At 43.5% G+C, this 18,642-nt stretch overlaps 1 protein-coding gene across 8 annotated transcripts in view; it reads right to left on the bottom strand.

Moving 5' to 3' along the window:
• The window catches only part of FARP1 (FERM, ARH/RhoGEF and pleckstrin domain protein 1), a 203,696-nt gene that overhangs the window by 19,789 nt on the left and 165,265 nt on the right, over positions 1-18,642 (bottom strand). For 6 of the 8 annotated variants that reach the window (XM_040057281.2, XM_040057286.2, XM_040057285.2 and 3 more), the window contains 3 exons: positions 12,486-12,676; positions 10,945-11,034; positions 8,632-8,765 (listed from right to left, as the gene is read on the bottom strand). In XM_040057281.2, coding sequence (XP_039913215.1) covers positions 8,632-8,765; positions 10,945-11,034; positions 12,486-12,676 — 415 coding nt within the window. The remainder of the gene's footprint in view (positions 1-8,631; positions 8,766-10,944; positions 11,035-12,485; positions 12,677-18,642) is intronic. The other 2 variants (XM_040057284.2, XM_058419526.1) reach the window with 1 other exon arrangement.

Raw genomic sequence — 18,642 nt, 5'->3', positions numbered from 1 at the left:
TTTTTTTTTTTCTGAACTGAAAGGTTACACTGGGGGTAGGAAGTTGGGTAGTGTCCATGGTAACTTTAATTGCCATCACTGTTTTGCAAAAACATTATGTAATACAAACACTGCCATAGTCAAATCATGCCCAAGAAGTGTCTAAACTGAAAGCAACAGCAGAGGTATGTAAGAACATCACAAGACTACAGTTTTCACATTACCTGAGGATAGAAGTACCATTTCTGTCTTCAAGAAGCCTCTGTCTGGTCAAATCATCTCTACTCTCTGCTGTTCCTTAATTCTCCCTTCCTCCATGTCCTACCTATCCAGCAGCTCTCCTCACTGAGATTTCCTCTGACAGGTTGTAAATAAAACCTTCCAGCCACTAAAGCTCTTCTCCAACTGGTGCATATCCAAGTGCCCCTGACTGATAACCACAACCATTTGAAGTCCCAGGCAGTAGCCCCACACTGGCAGGAAGCAAGGGAAAGCCACTCTCCACTATGGAGCCAGCGTGCAGCATCCCCTCCCAAATGTTCCATGCAGAGCCTCGATGCACAAGCTCAGGAACATCAAAGCCAGATGAACCTGTGCTGCTGCCAGCAATGGCAGGGCATTCAGCAACTATCTCTGTAAGAATTTTTGCTTTGTGTGTTATTCACTCATTCTCTGGCACTGCCTGGATCCTTTTCCACGTGTCTACATTTGATTTAATCTAATGGACTTCGGCAGTTTTGTACCTTTCTGAGTATGAAATACTCAGAGTTATCCACTTACTGCCAAGATAAATATTAAGTACATCATCACAGACTGCTTTTTCTAAATAGATACTGCTTTCCTGATCTGAAGGCTACAATACAAATTGGCTAGAATACATATTACAAATGTCTTATCTACTATCTAGCTACTCAGAGGCTGAGCCCAAGCTTACCAAAGTCACAGGGAGTGCTTCTGACAGCTAATAATTAGCGGGGTTGTTCATGGAACAGTCAGGTCCTTATTTCCTAAAAGCTGGCCCCCTGGACCCTCTTCAGCACCACCAGCACTGCCTGCTTGCACAGCATTCTCACCAGATCAGTCACACACCAAGCATCAGGAATGGTGCCCCTTCATTGGCATCAGCCACAGACTTTCAGGGCTTTCCAAACTTACTCTGCATCTCGGCAGAAGTAAGTTTGAGAAGGGGGTTCCCCAGAAGCAACAGCCTCTCTCCAGCTGTTGGCTGAACAGTGAAGAGCTGAATGGTACCAGAGCCCCCAGCCCAGGCTGGCAGAGATGACTTGTGCTGCACACAGATGCATCCTGCTGCAAGAAATAAACCCAGGATTTTCTTAGGAGAAAAATACAGAAATGTGATGGCTGGGTATTGCTGCATGTTCCAGCCACTTTTCTTGCTTTCGTTATTTATTTGCAGGCAAATCCATTTCCCTTGCAAGAGAGCTGATTTTCCCCCTGGGGATGGTGCACAGGCACACAGGCTGTAATGTGGACAGAGAGGCAGGGAAAGCTGAAATTGGGCGGGAGGGAACATGACAGCTTCCCATCTGCCTCCTAAAACCCAACCTCCACCCTTCCCCAGCTCCATGCTGGGACCCCAGAGCAAACCCTATGCTACACTGCCATCTTCCCCAGCTCCTCAACACGCAAATCCCAAGAAAACAAGAAGAAACACCAAGAACAGAGCATCCAAATACACAGAATATAAAAACAAAACCCAAACACACAACGTATCAGATGATGTCTTACTCCTTAAGAGCCCAAAGCACAGGAGCAGAAAAGAGAGCTCTCCCTGTGGTGTATGTTTTGAATAACAACACTCAGCTTGCTGAGATGGAAGGAGCTGCTCATTTGTTGTGCACCAATGGCTAAATTGTTCCTCTTACTCCTTGTTTTCATGGGTCACTGTTTGAACATGGTGTCTATCTGTCAGTGACAAGGGACAAAGCTCAGGGCCTTGGGTCTCACAGGTTTTCATCAGGAGCTGATTTATGATGCCCGTCTCCATAGAAGATGTAGGAGCAGCTTTCCCCACACATAATGTGCCTTTAATCCACTGACACCGTGGGGGAGGTCTAAAGCCACTGAAAATCAGGCTGGAAAATGAGGACATTATTGAATAACAAGGTCATTTCCCACTTTTATCCAAGTAGTCCCTTCCTTTTTATGGCAAGTGTCCAATAGCAAGAAAAGAGGAAACTGACTTATACCTGGTAAGAAATTCAGACACTACCTTATATATATTACTCCAAACAGCCATCAGCTAGACTTACAGAGATTACACAAGCAGCCCTGTTAGACTTTCAAATTGCATAAAGTTCTTAGTGTACATAATTGAAAAAATAATAGAAGGAAATCTCAAGTCAGCCCGTATCCTCAATCAGAAGGAAGAGAAATTCGATGGGAATGGTGAGAGGCAAAAAAGAAGAGAAAGGTATCTCAATAAAGATTTTTTTTTGAGGTAAACACAGAAGTCTTTGATTGCAGACCTTGAATTGCAGCCAAAATAATAATAAATCAATTGTAACAAATTATCTTTACAATGTGTGACCTTGTGTTACATGCTCAGGAACTCCCTCCTGAATATGATAGTCAGTTGGTTCTTTGGACACCTAGACACTTTGAAGTGTTTTACGATTTTATTATTAACTAAAGGTCCAATAATAAAAAATGTTTTAAACATTGCCCATTACAACTGCCTTTTAAAAAAGAGGAATGTTTTGTAATTGGAAAAGAAGAGTCAGTGAAAGCAAACACCCCCTTTCCTTGCTCACACCCTGCTGTTACCCAGCGCTTCTTACGGCCCTGTCCACCCCAGCTGGCACTGCAGCTGGACTTTCATCAGTGAGTGCTGCATGACACGCTGCTCAGAGCCCAAGAGATGCACTGCTGAAGCCATCAGAACTTCCCAGAGTCATACCAAGCCTTTGGAGGGTTTGCACGCATTTAAAGACTTTGGGATGGAAGAAACCCAACCTACAGCAAACGTGCACCAGTAATGCTTTTAAACAGTAGGGGAAACGAGCAAGTAACACCACTGCATGGAAATAGGCTGCAAATGCAACAGCATTCCATACCTTGCTGTGGAACAGCCTCAGAGCTGATCCTGGGCATATCCTGCTGGGAGAGCCACAGAGATGGATGCAACATGGCTGTAACTCTGACTAACAGATCCTGGATGTTTCCCTCCCTTGATTTCCAGTGAATTTGGGCGTAGCACAGCTCCAATCCCCAGAGGTACCCAAAAGTGACTTCAGCAATGAAAACTATCCTCTCAAAATCGAGCCCAGTGTACTGGCATGAAGCCCCTCTCAGTGTTTTGGTCCCAGGAATCTGCAGTGCATAACTCAGAGGTTTGTCCTGCAACACATACCTCATTTCTGCACACAGCACAAAGGCACTTTTGAAACTGCCCTCCTCGTGCCTCCTCACCAGGCATGCAGAACAGGCAGCACTCTGCTTTTGAGAAGGCAGATAAGGGCTGCTGCCTTGTTTATATAAACTGTCTATCATGCTGTTCTTCCCGAGCACAAGCATTTCCTCTCAAACAAAAAATGGTTAATAAATCAACATTTGGCTCATCTTCCTACACTCTGAGTGCTTTTTTATTACAGGTTTTCAATTTTGCTTTCACAAATCCTGATTGCGCCTTCTCTTTTCATATGCTAAGATTAAGAGCCCTTTTTTTTTTTTTTTTTTTTTTTGGCAAATTACCAGCCACACACTCCCATCTGGTAACAGTGAGCAGCAGCTTTCCTCAGAGAGATCTGCGAGTCAAACTAGCAGCTTCCCTGGGAGAAGATGAGCCCGCCTGCACTCCTGGGAAGTTCCTAATGCTTTTATTCCCTAGCACATGGATAAGGCCCAAACCACAGGTTTGTACTACCTGAAGGGGGCTTCCTTGGGCAGGAACAGCTTATCCTGGCTTGCCTCAGCACCGCTCTCTATGCTGCTCAGTGGTCAGAAAAGGGTTATACTTATGGTTCTCTATCTGTCACTTTCTGTCATCATTTAAAGAAATCGGTGTGGAAATTTGTAACGGGGTGTGGAAAGATGAGCTCAATTCTTTTGGATGGAAAATGGTGCTTGTGGCCCAAATGAAGGGCTTATTAAACGGCTTGGATAAAAGAAGGAGTAGAACTTAACTGACTTTTCAGATTAAACTGCCCAGAAGCTGATGGAGTATGTCACACTCTGCCTGCACTGCTCACACCTCTTTCTCCTTGCCATAAAATCTCACTGGTGTCGGGAGACAGGAGCCAGCCTGCAGTCACTGACATACACCTTCTGTGGGACCCCTGGAAGCTGAGAATTTCAGGCTTTCTGTGCTAACAGGCACTGACCCTCCAGAAAACACTACATTTGACCTGAGGCCATGGAAAAGGCTTCAAAAATTGAGTGACAGCACTGGGATTATGGGTGTGTAGTTGAATAGAAGTGTGTGATATCACAGGGTAGAAAACTTAAGAGTTTAAGATATTAGAATATAGTAATACATGTAAAGCAAGAGGGAGGATTTAGGGTGTAGGCTAAGTCCTTCTTTTTTCACCTACTTCATGGTTTGGGTGGTATCTTGTAATTGGGTAGAAAAATACGGATTGCGGAGCACGGGTGGTTGGTTATTGTGTTAAAAGTAAAAATACTGTAAGGGTCCTTTCATAATTGGACAATTTGTGCTTAAAAGGCCTTGGAAAGAGATAGAGACAGAGCCATTTTTAACCTTGTTAGCTAGAACTCACAACTTGTGAGACTGGACTATAGATAAGAATTAATAAACAACTGAAGCCGAATACAAAAATCTGTTCCTCAAGCATTTAATCCCAGCTCTAACAGAATTGAAGATAAAAACCCCAGAGCCTCCCGTATTTTCTCTCAGCAAAAAGGCTTGGGAACTCCTGGCCTTGCCCCTAAAGCCTTGCTGAGGAGTCCTGGCAGCCAGGACCAGCATCCGGATGCCCAAGTGCTGGATGCAGCTCTTCTGGCGCTTGCTCACAGAACAGCCTGATGAGTGCTCTTCCCCTCCTCTCTTCCCTCCCTGTGTGAGAGGGCAAAGCACCATGCCTGCCTGCACCCACCAAAGGGCATCCTTCCTCCCCTCAAACCACACGGCCTCCAGCGGGGTACTTCACTTGCTCCCAGGAACACGGCCAGTCTCCAGGGCTCAGCAGTGCTGGGGCAACAGAGGAGATGCATGGGCTGATTAACTGGCCCAGCAACAGCACAGGCAAGGCTGGAAAAATGGCCCAGAGCATGGTATCGCTCATCTTAGGATGCTGTGCAATAAAACCACCGGGAATCTTCTCAGTTTCATGGCCAGAAAGAAACTCCGGCTGAGAAAAATGCACGGACTTCCTATATTCTGCAGATGACTGTTGGTGTCAGTGTCAATCTATGTCAGATTAAAAACTGTCACTAGGCCTTGGACACTGAGATGTGCTGCTCTTAGGAAATGCAGCAGTAAAGAGAAAAATGGGTGAGAAAAATGGGTGAACTGTGCAAAGAAACAGATCAGACCTGCCAGAATCTATAACCAAGCCAACAGGATACTGGTGCTTAAGATGTGCTGTAGCAAACAGCCTGCCCCTGACTGCAGATTCAAACACTTCAGAAGCCTTCAAGCAAGCCAGAAATGTTTTTAAATAATGTACACAACCTGATCTTCCTCCAGCCAAATACTAAAAGTCTATAGATGTTTTAACAAATTAAAAGCATGGAGACAGCTAACAACTGTCACGTGCAATCCCCCGAGCTCTCATCAAAGCTCTTTTGCATCAGCATCAGCTTCAACATGATCCAAGGCCTAAGAAAGCAGGCAGTGACCTCCTGTTAGATCTTCCAACATGCAGCATGAAGTTTGAAACAAACCTTAGAGAACTGCACTTATGTCTGTGTAGAATGAGCAGTGAGCTGAATTGCACTTTCAGTTAATAAAACCCAGCATCCTACTCACTAGGGGAACACAGATGACTGGCTGCAGGATGCTCTCTCTCACAAGCTCCCACAGCACATGTTGGTAGCCAGGGGTTTTCAGCAGCTTGATGAAGTCCACAATCCTTTCATTCAAAGGCCCCTTTTTTTGTAGGACACGTCGCCCTCTGACAAATGCAGAGCAAGCTCATGTCTCAGGACAAGCATCCCACCTTCCTCCCCCATCCACCTGCCTGGAAATTTAGGAGCTGACATGGAAGAGTCAGAATTAAATGAGCTGGCTTGAATCCTGCCCACACCTGCCTGCAGCTGTGCCACCAGCTCAGCCAGACCCATGATTTGCTGGCAGCTGGGAGCGACCTGCCCTGAGGTGCGGGACACAGCCAGAGCCCACTGCCTTAAATACACCTGGGGCTAAAGAGAGAGGTACCATTCTGGCAGTGGGGACATCGAGCTAAGTGACCTTGACCATGCTGCTGAAGGAATTCCCCACCACACAGCCACCAGCTTCTTGGAGATGCTGAGGGGCTGCTTAATTTTGTCACTCACTGTTTAATTAAACACTAATCTCTATAGGACAGAGTTTATTGCTTGCGGCTTGTCTCAGCATCTGTGGCATTGTATAGAAACATCAGCACCTCCAAAATAATACCTGTCAGCAAGTCTGCCTCCCTTCCCAAGGCACGGATTCAAATATTCCAGAACTTTAACAACCGTCACTGTCTACAACAGGGGCATTACACGAGGTGCATCCAGGCTGCTGGTTGCAAACTGAACGCAGGAACGTGACTTTTTCTGTCAAGTGATTCAGAGCGGCCGACAGAGAAATCCCAGTGGCTTTGCACTAACTGTGGAAGGACATGCAATAGCTGAGCTGACAAAGCCAGAACGAGGTGCCCAGCTGGGACAAAGTTACCTCAGCAGAATATTTTTTGAACGAATTCGGAGTGCGAAGTAACTTTGTAGCAGATCAGCACTTTAAATCACAGGGTAAGTGCAGTTAAAATATTATATTAGAAGCTTTGAACTGAGGTTTACCACCCTGTGAAACCTTTATGGAGAAGCTGAAAAACAGAAGGGTTACTCAGATCTAAAAGAAGCTAACTGAAAAGGAAAAACAAAGTAAAACCATGGAAACTCTAGAAGCCTAAAGACTTTTTCTTTCTTTTAATGTAACTGGCCCTTCCGTCTACCTACTACAATGTCAGCTTTCCACAGCAGGCTGGTAGTGCAGCCATCATCCAGTTTTTGAAAAACATCACACCTGAACACCTCTAATCTAATCCACCTCTATTGCCACCAGAAGGATATAGGGGGTATCTCTATTTCCACATGTGCCCAGGAGTCAGCACCCAGGGAGATTAGACTGGTCTGATAGAGAGCAGAACTTGGTCTTTACTAACTGCAGGCATTCTCCTTTTCTCACCACACACTAGTTGGGGATTCAGTCTAAGTACTGTTAATCTTACACCAAGGTTGAAGAAACAATCAGTATTTAATAACATCTGAAGAGCCTTCGTGGATTACCTGTAATAAATGCTGCTTAGTGCCATGCAACTAACACCAGTAGCAGCCCAATGAAAAAAAAGAGCAATACAGGCAGGGTGGCTTAGGAGTAACTATGTTAGTTATATATAAATATATATACACAAAAATTATATATATATATAAAAATAATTATATTAGGAGTCAACCAAGGTCCTGGGTGAGGATGTCAGCTCTAAGAGGCAGCACCACATTCCTCTCTTCCCAGAAAACACCTGCTACTTCTGCAACTGTGCAGAGTGGTTTTGGACAGCACTGGTTTGCAAAGTGCTGTGCCCTCATTCAATGACCTCAATACATCACAAGAGTGAAACTCGCACTCAGAGACTGTGTTTTTCTTTTGTTTTGATTCATTAGTTAAAGAGGCACCTGTCTTAATTAAACTGATTAACACCCATTAGGTCTGCCTGCTCTGTTCTCATGTGATTTTCATTGTCACTTTTCTAACTGAGAAGAAAAAGTTCAGCTCCTAGAACCAAAGATAAATTACAAAAAAAATACCCACACAGAGCAAGACAATCTGGTCAGACAGGTCTAATCAGAGCAAACAGAAGGCTTCTGCTTGTGCTGCTGCCTCTGCTAAGATTTCAGTGGTCAAATTAATTAAGAGCCTTGCCAGGGAAGACTTATTCACTTCATAGCTATTTCGTAAAAATGCCATGTTTTACTGTCGCTATTATGTTAAGAATAGAAAATTTTCAAGCCCAGTGTCCTCTTCCAACACTTTGTCAATTTGTAGAGCGCGCTGTAGACCCAGTGTGTGTCACAGCTGTGATGTTGCAGAACGAGAAGCTGCTCTGTGAAATCCTCCCTGCCTGTACCTATTTTGACAGAAACAGAACCTGGTCCTTCGCCTCTCCCTCTTTATTACTGATAAGCCTTGCTCGCAGCGTGTTCTTCAAAAGAGCTGCCACGTAGAAACACTGACATTTGGCAAGAGAAAGCTTCATCAAGAATCATGATCTCATTTGCATATGTCTGCAACTGAGATAAGATATCTGAACAACAGAGTTTGTCAAGAAAACACGAACAAAGCACCATTCACTAAACCCTGTCTGGTAATAACCAACATCTGTGACTTTCACAAATTATGCACTACAGTAGATCACAAGGAGTTAGCAAAAAGGGAATGCTAAACCGCATGAAATAATACAGATAAATAACAACCAGCAGTCTTACCACAGAGCAAGTCTCTGCTCAATTTCCTTGAGGAAACCAGTGTGAAATTTGTGCAAAGGTTCGAAGTTGGAGAAAATTAGATTTTTCAGTGTTTCAGGCATGCAATCCTCTTTACTCACTGCACTCTGAAACCACTGCAAAGGAAAAAAGAAGCAAAATTATCAGTGGGTGGAATGCATAAGGTGTGATCATTTTCTGTCTTTATGTACCTAACCCAAACAGCTCCCAACAGCTAAGCCAGCAAGGCTCTTATTTAGCTGGCACCAGGAAAACAACCCAGACTATCCTTGACACTCTTGTGTGTTGAACTGGTGCTCTTGTTAGAGATCAGACCCTGCACAGCTGAAAAAGGAACTCCCTTCCCCTTTGCCATCACTGATCAAATCTTGAAAATTCTTTTCAAACCCAAACTGGTTAGTCAATGCAAACTAATTTTTCAAATGCTGCAGGTGCAACAGAAAGAGCATTACAATACTTGTAAACAATTCAGTAAAAGCAAAAAAAAATATGCTCTGCATTTTCTTTTTGCCGAGTTCCGCCTGAAATGCCTTTGGCAGGAGTTGGTTCGGTAGGAACCCACACCCATGCTGCCGTGTGCACACAGAAGACTGTGCCCTCTGCAAAGTGAACAAGTGGAAGACACTGCTATCACAAAACAGGAGCAGCAGTGCACTGTAAAGACTGAAACAGGCTCCTGCTCAGGCTTGCTCCATATTCTCTTTATTTCACCCTAACAGACTATGGGTGACATAAAACCATAGGACTGGGCAGCTTGCCAAGGTGGTAATGCCTATTATCTTCAACATGGTAACAACTGCTCACTCTTTACTGCCCTGAGGGGTTCCAGCTATCTGTGGCTGACTTCCAGCAGTGCCTAGAAGGCTGTTGGGACCACGGAAGACTGTTAGAGCAGTCTTGCTTGACACCGCATCAGCTGGAGCTGAGCCAGACCTCAGATAAGAGGAGATCCCTCCCAAGCTTCCCTTTCCCCAGCTTTATCCCAGCACCAAGCAGAGCTGAAGTTGAAGCTCATCTACCAAGTCTCAAAATTCACGCACAGCAGTTGTTCTTTTTCATCTGGAAAAAGAACATGTTGGCTACTTGTTCACTTTCATAGCCTCCTGAGCCAGTCGTTTGTGGAGCACAGCTGATACAACTGCATGCTAATCATCAGACCCATCCCTCTTGGCGATCCAGCAAATTCAAATTTGCCTACCACTAGAATGAAGGATGGGGTGGGAAATGGGCTTTAGCTCTGAAGAGCTAAAACTTCTTGTTTCTGCAGCCACTGGGTGAAATATTAGATGAAAACAGCATATCTGCTGTTGAGACTGCAGCAATGACTGCAGAACTGTCCCACAGAGCCTGGCCTCTTCTCTCAGCAGGCTGGCCTCCCAGAAAGCAAGGGTAAATAGCAGTGGGGCCACAGCTACCCTGCTGCCTGCAAAAACCATGCTGTATTGGCTCTGTCTGAGCTGGGGTCTGATTAGCTGCATCTTTCACGTGGGATCCTGGAACAGACAAGAAGCTGAGGACAAAGTGAGTCCCTGGTTCCCAAATGGTCCCAACACTCTTCCCTGAAGCATGCCCTCCCTACCACAATACTCAACACAGGAGTGGGCAATGCACCTCACTAGGTGATTTAAGAGCTGAGAGGTCTGGCTCTGGCCAAAATGCCAAGCAGGGGTTTGGATCCAGTGCCATTTCGCAGAAAAATGGTTATTTCAGACCAGATCTTGCACACATTATTCTTGGAAGTGAAACAAGACTGGTGCTGTTTGTACAAAGATGGCAGCTATTTGCCTTGGTGATTTTAACAATCACACTCTGATCAGATGCCACAGATGAATGACTCATTTAACACACAGTTTCACTTTCTGAAAAATCAGAATCATTCAGCTAGGTAGTCCGCAATATTTCATGCTAAATGGAGGGCTTTAATACAGCAGAAAACATTTATATGTGCCCCTAAGGAGCTACTTCAGTTTTAAGAGAAGCCATCGAAAACCCACAGGCATTTTTAGTAATTAGAACTACAAAGCATGAGAGCAAGAAAATACAGCTGAAGTATGTCCCAAGTTCCTCAACCTGATACAGTTTCTTAGTGCACGTTACTAACCACAGAGCAAACCTCTACTCTCTGATTTTTGTGCTATTTCCTCCCTGGAGGAGATCTCCCGTGCACAGCAAAGAATATCCACAGTGCAGAACAGGAGAGCAGCACGGAGCAGCTCGGCTGTTAAACGGAGCGGATGAAATACCAGCCCTGGCTGGGGCTTCACGTGTCCCTGGGCAGCGCTGCAGTAAACATACCGACGTGATGACCTCAAGGTCCTTCAGGTACGTTCGCTCCGTGGTCGCCACCTCTTTAGCAATGAAGTAAGCCTTCTCGGTTGGGAACCTCTGCAAATTGCAAGCACATTAGCTTTCCCTCTGCTTTTATGGAGGAAAAAAACCCCGTAGATAACAAATCACAAAGAGAGTTACAAACCAGTGACCCTTGCTTGTGGTTATGCTGTGACTCATGCTCGAATGTTCCGAAGCCCTGAAGCCCTAAAAACAACCCTTCTTTGCAAACACAAGAGAACAAGAACTTTCTGTGGGTTTTTGAGATACTTCTTCTTCTGCCAAGATGATTTCTACTGCTTTGGGGCGCTGATGTTCCTTTCAGTTTATTTCTGGAGCAGGAGATATTGTGAAGTTCACAAACAAATCCTTTGCAGCCTATTATAAATGGCTTAATGACCATTTGAATCAAGTGTCAAATTTGACAAAATAACAAAATTTGTGTCTGATTATTTTAAGTTTCATCATCAGGATGGTAATCCACAGGAAAAACACTTCCAACTACCTAACAGTGGGAGAGGGGAAAGATTTTAGATTAAGCCACAGATTTAATTTTTTTTAATTCTGAAGAGCCAAAGAAACCCAGCCGATCCTCCTCTGTGTTTCTCAGGAAACGAAAATTAAGAAAAAACCCCCATCCATAGATATTTTTCCTTTGTTTCCTCCCTGAAGACAAATGATGCAGTGGAAACACTGTGAGTGCCCTGCAAAGGGAGTCTGTGTGGGCATTTCCCAGTGAAGATGCACCCCCACAGGAGCCATCATCAGCTGGTGAACACAGTCACTGGCTGCTCTTGGACTGGCACAGAGTCCTGACTCTATTAACTGATTCTCGGATTTTCTTCTTCCCAAATTTCTTTCACACATCTTGCTAACTATGCACAGCGGGAAAAGAGATCTTCCTTACACAAACTCCCACTTTCCAGCAAAGCCATAAGAGTTTCTTTCTCCCTCCTGAGATATTTCAAGCTGAGGAGAAAAAAACCCATCACAGAAGGAGAAAAGGAAGCCCCTCTCACCCAGCAGCAGAGGAGGGATGAGGCAGCAGGCACCCAGAACACCCTGGGTCAGACAAACACTTTATCTTCAGAAAGCAGTCTTGGATGTGATGCTCCCTTACGGTTTTGCTGCAATGATGGGTCTGAGCCAAACACTCCCAGCTGAATGCTGCAGGCTGTGGCTCAAAGAGAGCATTTTCTACTCCCACAACCAGATGCTCCCAGTGGTGCTCCCAGCTGAGACAGACTGGAGAGCCTGGGTTGGATACTCGCACAACAGGCTCAACACTGTTCCTTTTCTTTCTGTCACCTGGATTTTTTCTCTCCAGTAAGACAGTGGAGCTGACTGTTCTGTTACAACAAACTACCAAACTCCACTCCTTAAAAACAAGTTAGATTTATAGGAGACCAGTCCAAACAAGATCCTGAGACTGCAGCCAACAGGAAGGACCCAGATTTATCATAACACATCAGAGAGAACAGAGACGAGGCCGATTTCATTTGCCTTACCTTTCTTTTGACCTCTTCCTCATCATCAGCCCTGATGCATGACGGGTCATTCAGCAAAGGGCTGACCAAGGGAGATGACTGCTTGGCATCAGGGCTCAAGTTTGGAGATAAAGTAATATTTGCCACTGATGGTCCTCCTTGGGAATTGATGGAAAGCTCTGAAAGGTGAGGGCTGCCAGTCAGAGAACCTGCTAAGAAAAATGATAAAAGAGAAATCAATTAGGACAAGCTTTCTCAAGAAAGTACTGCAAGGAGTTATAAATCTTAAATTGCAGCATGTGAAATTATGCTACAAGACACAGCCATCAGGGTCCTCAGACTAGCCCAAATGGCGCTGAAGCCAGAGGAACTGCATCCACTTGCATTCACCACGGGACCGGTTAAGTGTCTCTTAGCTGATAACACTGGCTAAAATTACTATCTCTGTAGGGAAGGGATCAAGGCACAGATGACTGAGCTGCAGTTCTTTACCGTGAGAGCGGTGAGGCAGTAGAACAGCTTGCTCTGGGAAGCTGCGGCTGTCCCATCCCTGGCCGTGCTCGAGGCCAGGCTGGGTGGAGCTCTGAAAAACCCAATCTAGTGAAAGCCCCCACGGCAGGGGGGCTGCAGCTAGGTGGTCTTTAAGGTCCCTTCCAACCTAGGCCATTCTGTGATTCTAAACGTCAGCTTAATATAAAAAATGTCATCATTGTAATCCACTCTATAAAAGAGAATAAATACAGCAATACAGAAATTGTTCCAGGAGTGCCATTCTTTCCAGCAAAGCAGAACTTCAAACACTCAGATCAGTACTTCATAGGGAACTACAGGACACAAGTTAGTATGGATATATCTAGTTGAAGTCTAGAGAAAAAGGATGACTTTCTACAGCAGTATTGCTGCTAAGATCAGTCAGATCTAACAAGAAGGGAGAAAACTACTAGTTCCTCAATTTCTACAGACAACACGAGTATGTATATTATACCTTGTAAGTCTTTCCATGCTCCTCTGATTGTTTGGGATGGAAATGCTAGCATTACATTTACATAAGAAAAGCAATACTTTTAATGCACAAAGCATGACAATTTCAGATTTTCACAGATATAAAGTCCCATTTCATTTTGGATTAAAAGTATTAAAGAATTAGACAATTAATTACACTTCCATGGATTCATATACACTACATTAAATTACTGAAATTAGCATTTTGTCTTCTGGGAGGCAGCCAAATTAATGACTGCACATAAAGTTTGCCAAAAATGCCCAGTGTTCACCCAGTTATTCCCTCCTCCATACAGCTGAAAATCTAAACCTGTTTTAGAAGAAGAATCTGTCATGTGGAAGAACATTTACAGTCTGTGCCATTTTGGCATCATACATTAAAATCCAACCCAAAAAAATGTGACAAGCTCTTGACTACCACAGCTAACAGACTGTCTAAGATTAAATGTAAAACACGTACATCGCCGTATATAATTAGGGTCAAATACAATTTACTATCATGTGATTATGTCCTCCCTAAATTATGATAGGTAAATGTTCCTGTCGCTAAAAAAACATAGCTGAGATACTCCAGTAAATATAATATAGTATAAATATAATTAACCCAGTAGTAAAACCTATTTATTTTCGGGAAGAACTCAAGATTTATTGCTAGAACATGAATGTTTTCCAGTTCCAAACCAGTTCACATTTATAAACGGTTCCTTTGAAAAGAGAAGGAAAAACAGCACAGTTATCAGTTTATGTAATCATGACAGTTATGCAGCCTATTATAAATCAAAGTCAAAGAAGTATTTGTCTGAAATAAAGGTCTGTATTATTACAGCTATCAAGAAAGGATTTACCAACAGTTACACTAAATCAATGTTCAGTGAAATTTGAGAAAATGCCACAGCTTGTTACACAAATGTCAATTTTATTGACACTAGCACACAACTGTATACAGTATTTTCCAAAGAAATGGAATTCATAATTGAGAAATCGTGAAACAGATTAATAGCAAGGTTGTAAGGTTAAAAGTACTTAACTACATTACAAAAGACATAAGAAAAGTGATATCACCTCAAACGTGAAAACAAAGAAATTCTGGCACTATGCCTGTCATATGACAGTGAATAAATGATTTGCACCTCTGTGAGAAGTTCACAGCATTGTAGTCTAGAAGTTAAATAGCACCTATCTGTGATAGATATAGATATATTGACATATCTACCTACCTATCTATAATCCCAGACCTAAGTTCTCATGTACTGTAACTTTTATCAGTACAACTCAAGTATTTCAAACTACAAAATATCAAAAGGACAATGAATTAGAAAGACACCCTATCTTACAGCTGGAAGACATTAATCTGGGAAAAGTATTATGGAAAGGATCCCAAAAAATGTGCCAAATGGCTCACAGCACTGCGTGTACACCCGATTGATAAAAGACTTTGCAAGTCAACGCACCACTGACATTCTCAAAGCTAGTCTGCAGCAAGCTGAAATGCTGCATCCTCCCTTTTGGTACCAACGTGGGCACGAGCAGTGACCAAACCCAACCACCAACACCTACAAGCAAAGGCTCAGTCAGACCCCACCTGCCAATACACTGAACAAGTGAAAATTGAAACTAGTTTTAAGCAAGTGGCTGCATTACAAAAGGGCATCAAAATGTTCTTACATTGGTACATTCTGGGGCCAGATTACAACCAACACAGCCATAGATATCAACACACTGGATGTTGCTCTGGGAAATGTGGGAAACAAGTTTGTTTTGGTGTGAAAACATCAGTAAGCCACTAAAAAATGAAAATGGAGGTTCTTCCCTCCCACATCACCAATCAATCAGGACACGTGTCACGCTGATGGGTCATGGCAGTGCTGCAAGGCGACTTTCTCTTTTTCACAGAGGTGAGGAATAAATAACCTGAATTAACAAAGTATTTCATCAAATCTCCTGCCACAGAAGAGTATATTCACACAGGCTCTACTCATAAACTACATACTGCATAATATAAACAGAAGCAGAAGGGAGAAGACCAATCCTATTTACAAGGTACTGCAATCCCTTACAATTCACCCTAAAGGATTCATGGATTGACAGGCAATTATTAGCATGTCATTGCCAGACAGCAAATGCTACTGCACACTGGAGGCCTGAGGGGTTTGTAGCTGGTAACATGGAATTGTCTTTGCTCAGACTTCAAGTGATTTTTACTTAGATTCAGAATTGGCCATCTTTCATATTTAATGGAGTCAGCAGTATACACATAAATCAAGAGAAAGTACAAAAGGATGTTTATCTGAGGATTATTTAAGTATCTACTAAAATTACATCCTTAGAGGAGTGGGTAGGAATTATTATGCATGTGCTGCAATTATTTTCTAAGCATGGGTTTAAGAAGAGAAACCAACACTGGCTGATGACACTGGCAAATAATGAGAATGCACTTTACCATGGCATGCCAGACTGGCCCACCAATGTCACAATACCTGGAGTGGCTCTTAGTTCCACTGATCCAGCCTACCCTCCTGACACCAGAGAAAAATGCCGCAGTAGGGAAGGTGCCAAAAGAAGTCAAATTGGATTGAAATCTAACTTGGGGGAAAAAAAAAAAAAAATCTATGAAATGACAATGGCATTTTACATGGCCACAGGACGTGAAAGTATTGGTTATCTTCCTAGCTTTACACGTGTCTCAAATTACTCCCCACCAACGTATGTATTCCATGTGCCACACAAAAAGAACCCAGCAGCTAGAATCAAATATTTAATAGCTATACCTTTGTCAAAATACACATCAATAGTTTGCTAGCTGCAATTTGGTGGTAGGAAGGCACAGAGTGCTGGCAAGCTGTGGGTGCCCTGCCAGAGAGAGACAGGCTGGGCTCTGCCCTCGGCTGCCAGACGTGATCCATGCCATTTATTGTACCTGCATTACTCTTGGCTCCACATACACAGCTCACATAAAGCTGTGAACCCACAGAGGCTGAGGGTGGTGCCTCTGGAGTGTTGGGCTGAATGATTCTGCTTTAAACATGGCTCATATCAAAGGAAAACAAGTTAAAATCAGCACTCTCCAGATGATGAAGTTTCTCCCAGAGGTCAATTCACATCATAGGTGACCTGAACTGCCTGCTGCCTCTTTGTTGACTACATAGGCAGAATAAGATGACTTGAAATCCCTGGTTAGAAACTAAACTAACACATGGGAGCTCCCCTCTTTGTAAGGGAGACAAATGGGACTCAGTGTATCCTGGAGATACTCCTCCTTCATTCTTTTTCTCCTGAAACTGCAGAATAACAAACTCAGGCCATTTAGTGTTCTGCATCTGCTTCAAAAGGAACAGTTCCCATTCAGGCACACTGTTTTTTAACAGAGAGGAGTACAGCAGTGTTAAGCTGCCCATGGGAATGTTCCTTTTCTGTGGAGTACCAAGAAGTGAAAATGACTCAATTATGGAAACTGAGAGAAAACATCAACCATTATTAAAAGTGACTGAAATTCTGATTGGAAAACTTCATGTACCGCTTATGAACTCATCAAGTCAACTCCTGGGAGTTTTATTGCTCTCAAGGTTGTTGTTATTATTATTATCATAAATTAAAAATATGTTAAGAGCCAGAAAAGCACCTTTCTCAATATCTGGAATGTTGTAGGGCTTATTCTCTCTTACTCCTGCTCCATGGCCTGCTCTGTAGTCAGGGGAAGCTTGTGACGTCCATATCCCAGTTACTCAACTTTAATGTCGGATCAGTGTTTTCTAAACTCCAGTCTGGCAGATGAAACCCAAGTTGTTTCCCCTTTCACCTTGGCATTACTGAGCGTGTCACTTATGAAGGCTGCTTAATAAGAAAGTATCTGACAGAGCTGCCACTACAGTGGCCACACGGTCTGGCTTAATTTTCTACTTTCACAGTGGTTGCATAGCTCTATTGTGTATCTAAACATTTTGGTCAGAGAAGATGCATAGTACAAAATGGCATGGGGGAGAGATAGCACCAGATGAAGCAGCAGGAGTTTCACCAATCACCCTAGATTGAAGAAGAGTTTAATAATGGTGTCCATCCCTTCTCTCCCAGCTGTGAACCAGGCACAGTCATGCTGCTAAAGAGTTATGGGATGGAGATTCTGCTCTGTTCTCCCTCAGTGTAAGGAAAAAAATCCCACTGACTTCCACAAAAGGTTAAGAGGTACCAGTTCATCAAGCTGCGCTTCTCTTCCCCATTACACTGATTCAAGCTGGAGCAGTGGATACAGTTAGTTAGTTTGAAAAGAAGTTACACAACAGCCATAAATTCACGTACAAACATCCCTGAATGCAGTACCAAAGGTTTTGAGGAGGAACAGGAATTAAAAACAAACTCGTGACGAAATACAATGTCACACATAACCACTAACTCTGCCTGGCTTGGAGAGGAATTTGACAGGAAAAAAGGTTCACTTTGACTTCACAGCTTCAAAATGCATGCCCGTGGCAGCGAGCAGAATTTGGGAAAATGGTGCACCTTCTCAATGAACCAATTTCCTCATATTCAGGACAAAGCATCAGCCAGCAATTGGACAGAATAATTAAACCAGTGACAGTTTTACAGCAAAATACCAGTTAGAATGAGTAAAAGCCTTCAGGTACAGGTGAAACTAAAAATAATAATAAAAAAAAATTAATTCCATGCATACACAGTTAAATGGCTTGACATGCTTATACTCTCATCAAGCTTGGTGTTGTTTTAGTAGCCAGCAACCTCTCAGCTGATAAAGGTCCATGCTTTATTGGTGTACTGCAGTATTAGACAGCGGTGAGTGTGAAATCAGACAGTAACTGCTGTTGGCCTACATCAGGGTCTACTCACGTCTGAAGAACAAAGGGTGAGCATTACAGTCTGGGGAGAATATAAGGTCACTGGGCATCAGTCCTTTGTCTAGCCTTGATCTCTCCAGACAGAAATAGAGCAACCTATAGAAGGTTTTCCTGTTGTACCGAGAGTTAGGGTTAGTTTGCCTTTGTTTGCCTTTAAACCAACATGACACAGCGCTACAATAGAATTGGAAACCTTCAGCCCCCATGTAAGCTTCTGCCACAGATACTGTCCATTCCAACAAGACACCTCCCCAGGACTGCAGTGATCCTGCTTACGAGCCACGGCAGCCAGCCCTGATTGCTGGCTGCAGCCTTCCTCGGGAAATGAA

This window comes from Hirundo rustica, chromosome 2 (genome assembly GCF_015227805.2).
Source record: "Hirundo rustica isolate bHirRus1 chromosome 2, bHirRus1.pri.v3, whole genome shotgun sequence".
Taxonomy (NCBI): domain Eukaryota; kingdom Metazoa; phylum Chordata; class Aves; order Passeriformes; family Hirundinidae; genus Hirundo; species Hirundo rustica.
This window is presented reverse-complemented; position numbering and strand designations above follow the sequence as displayed.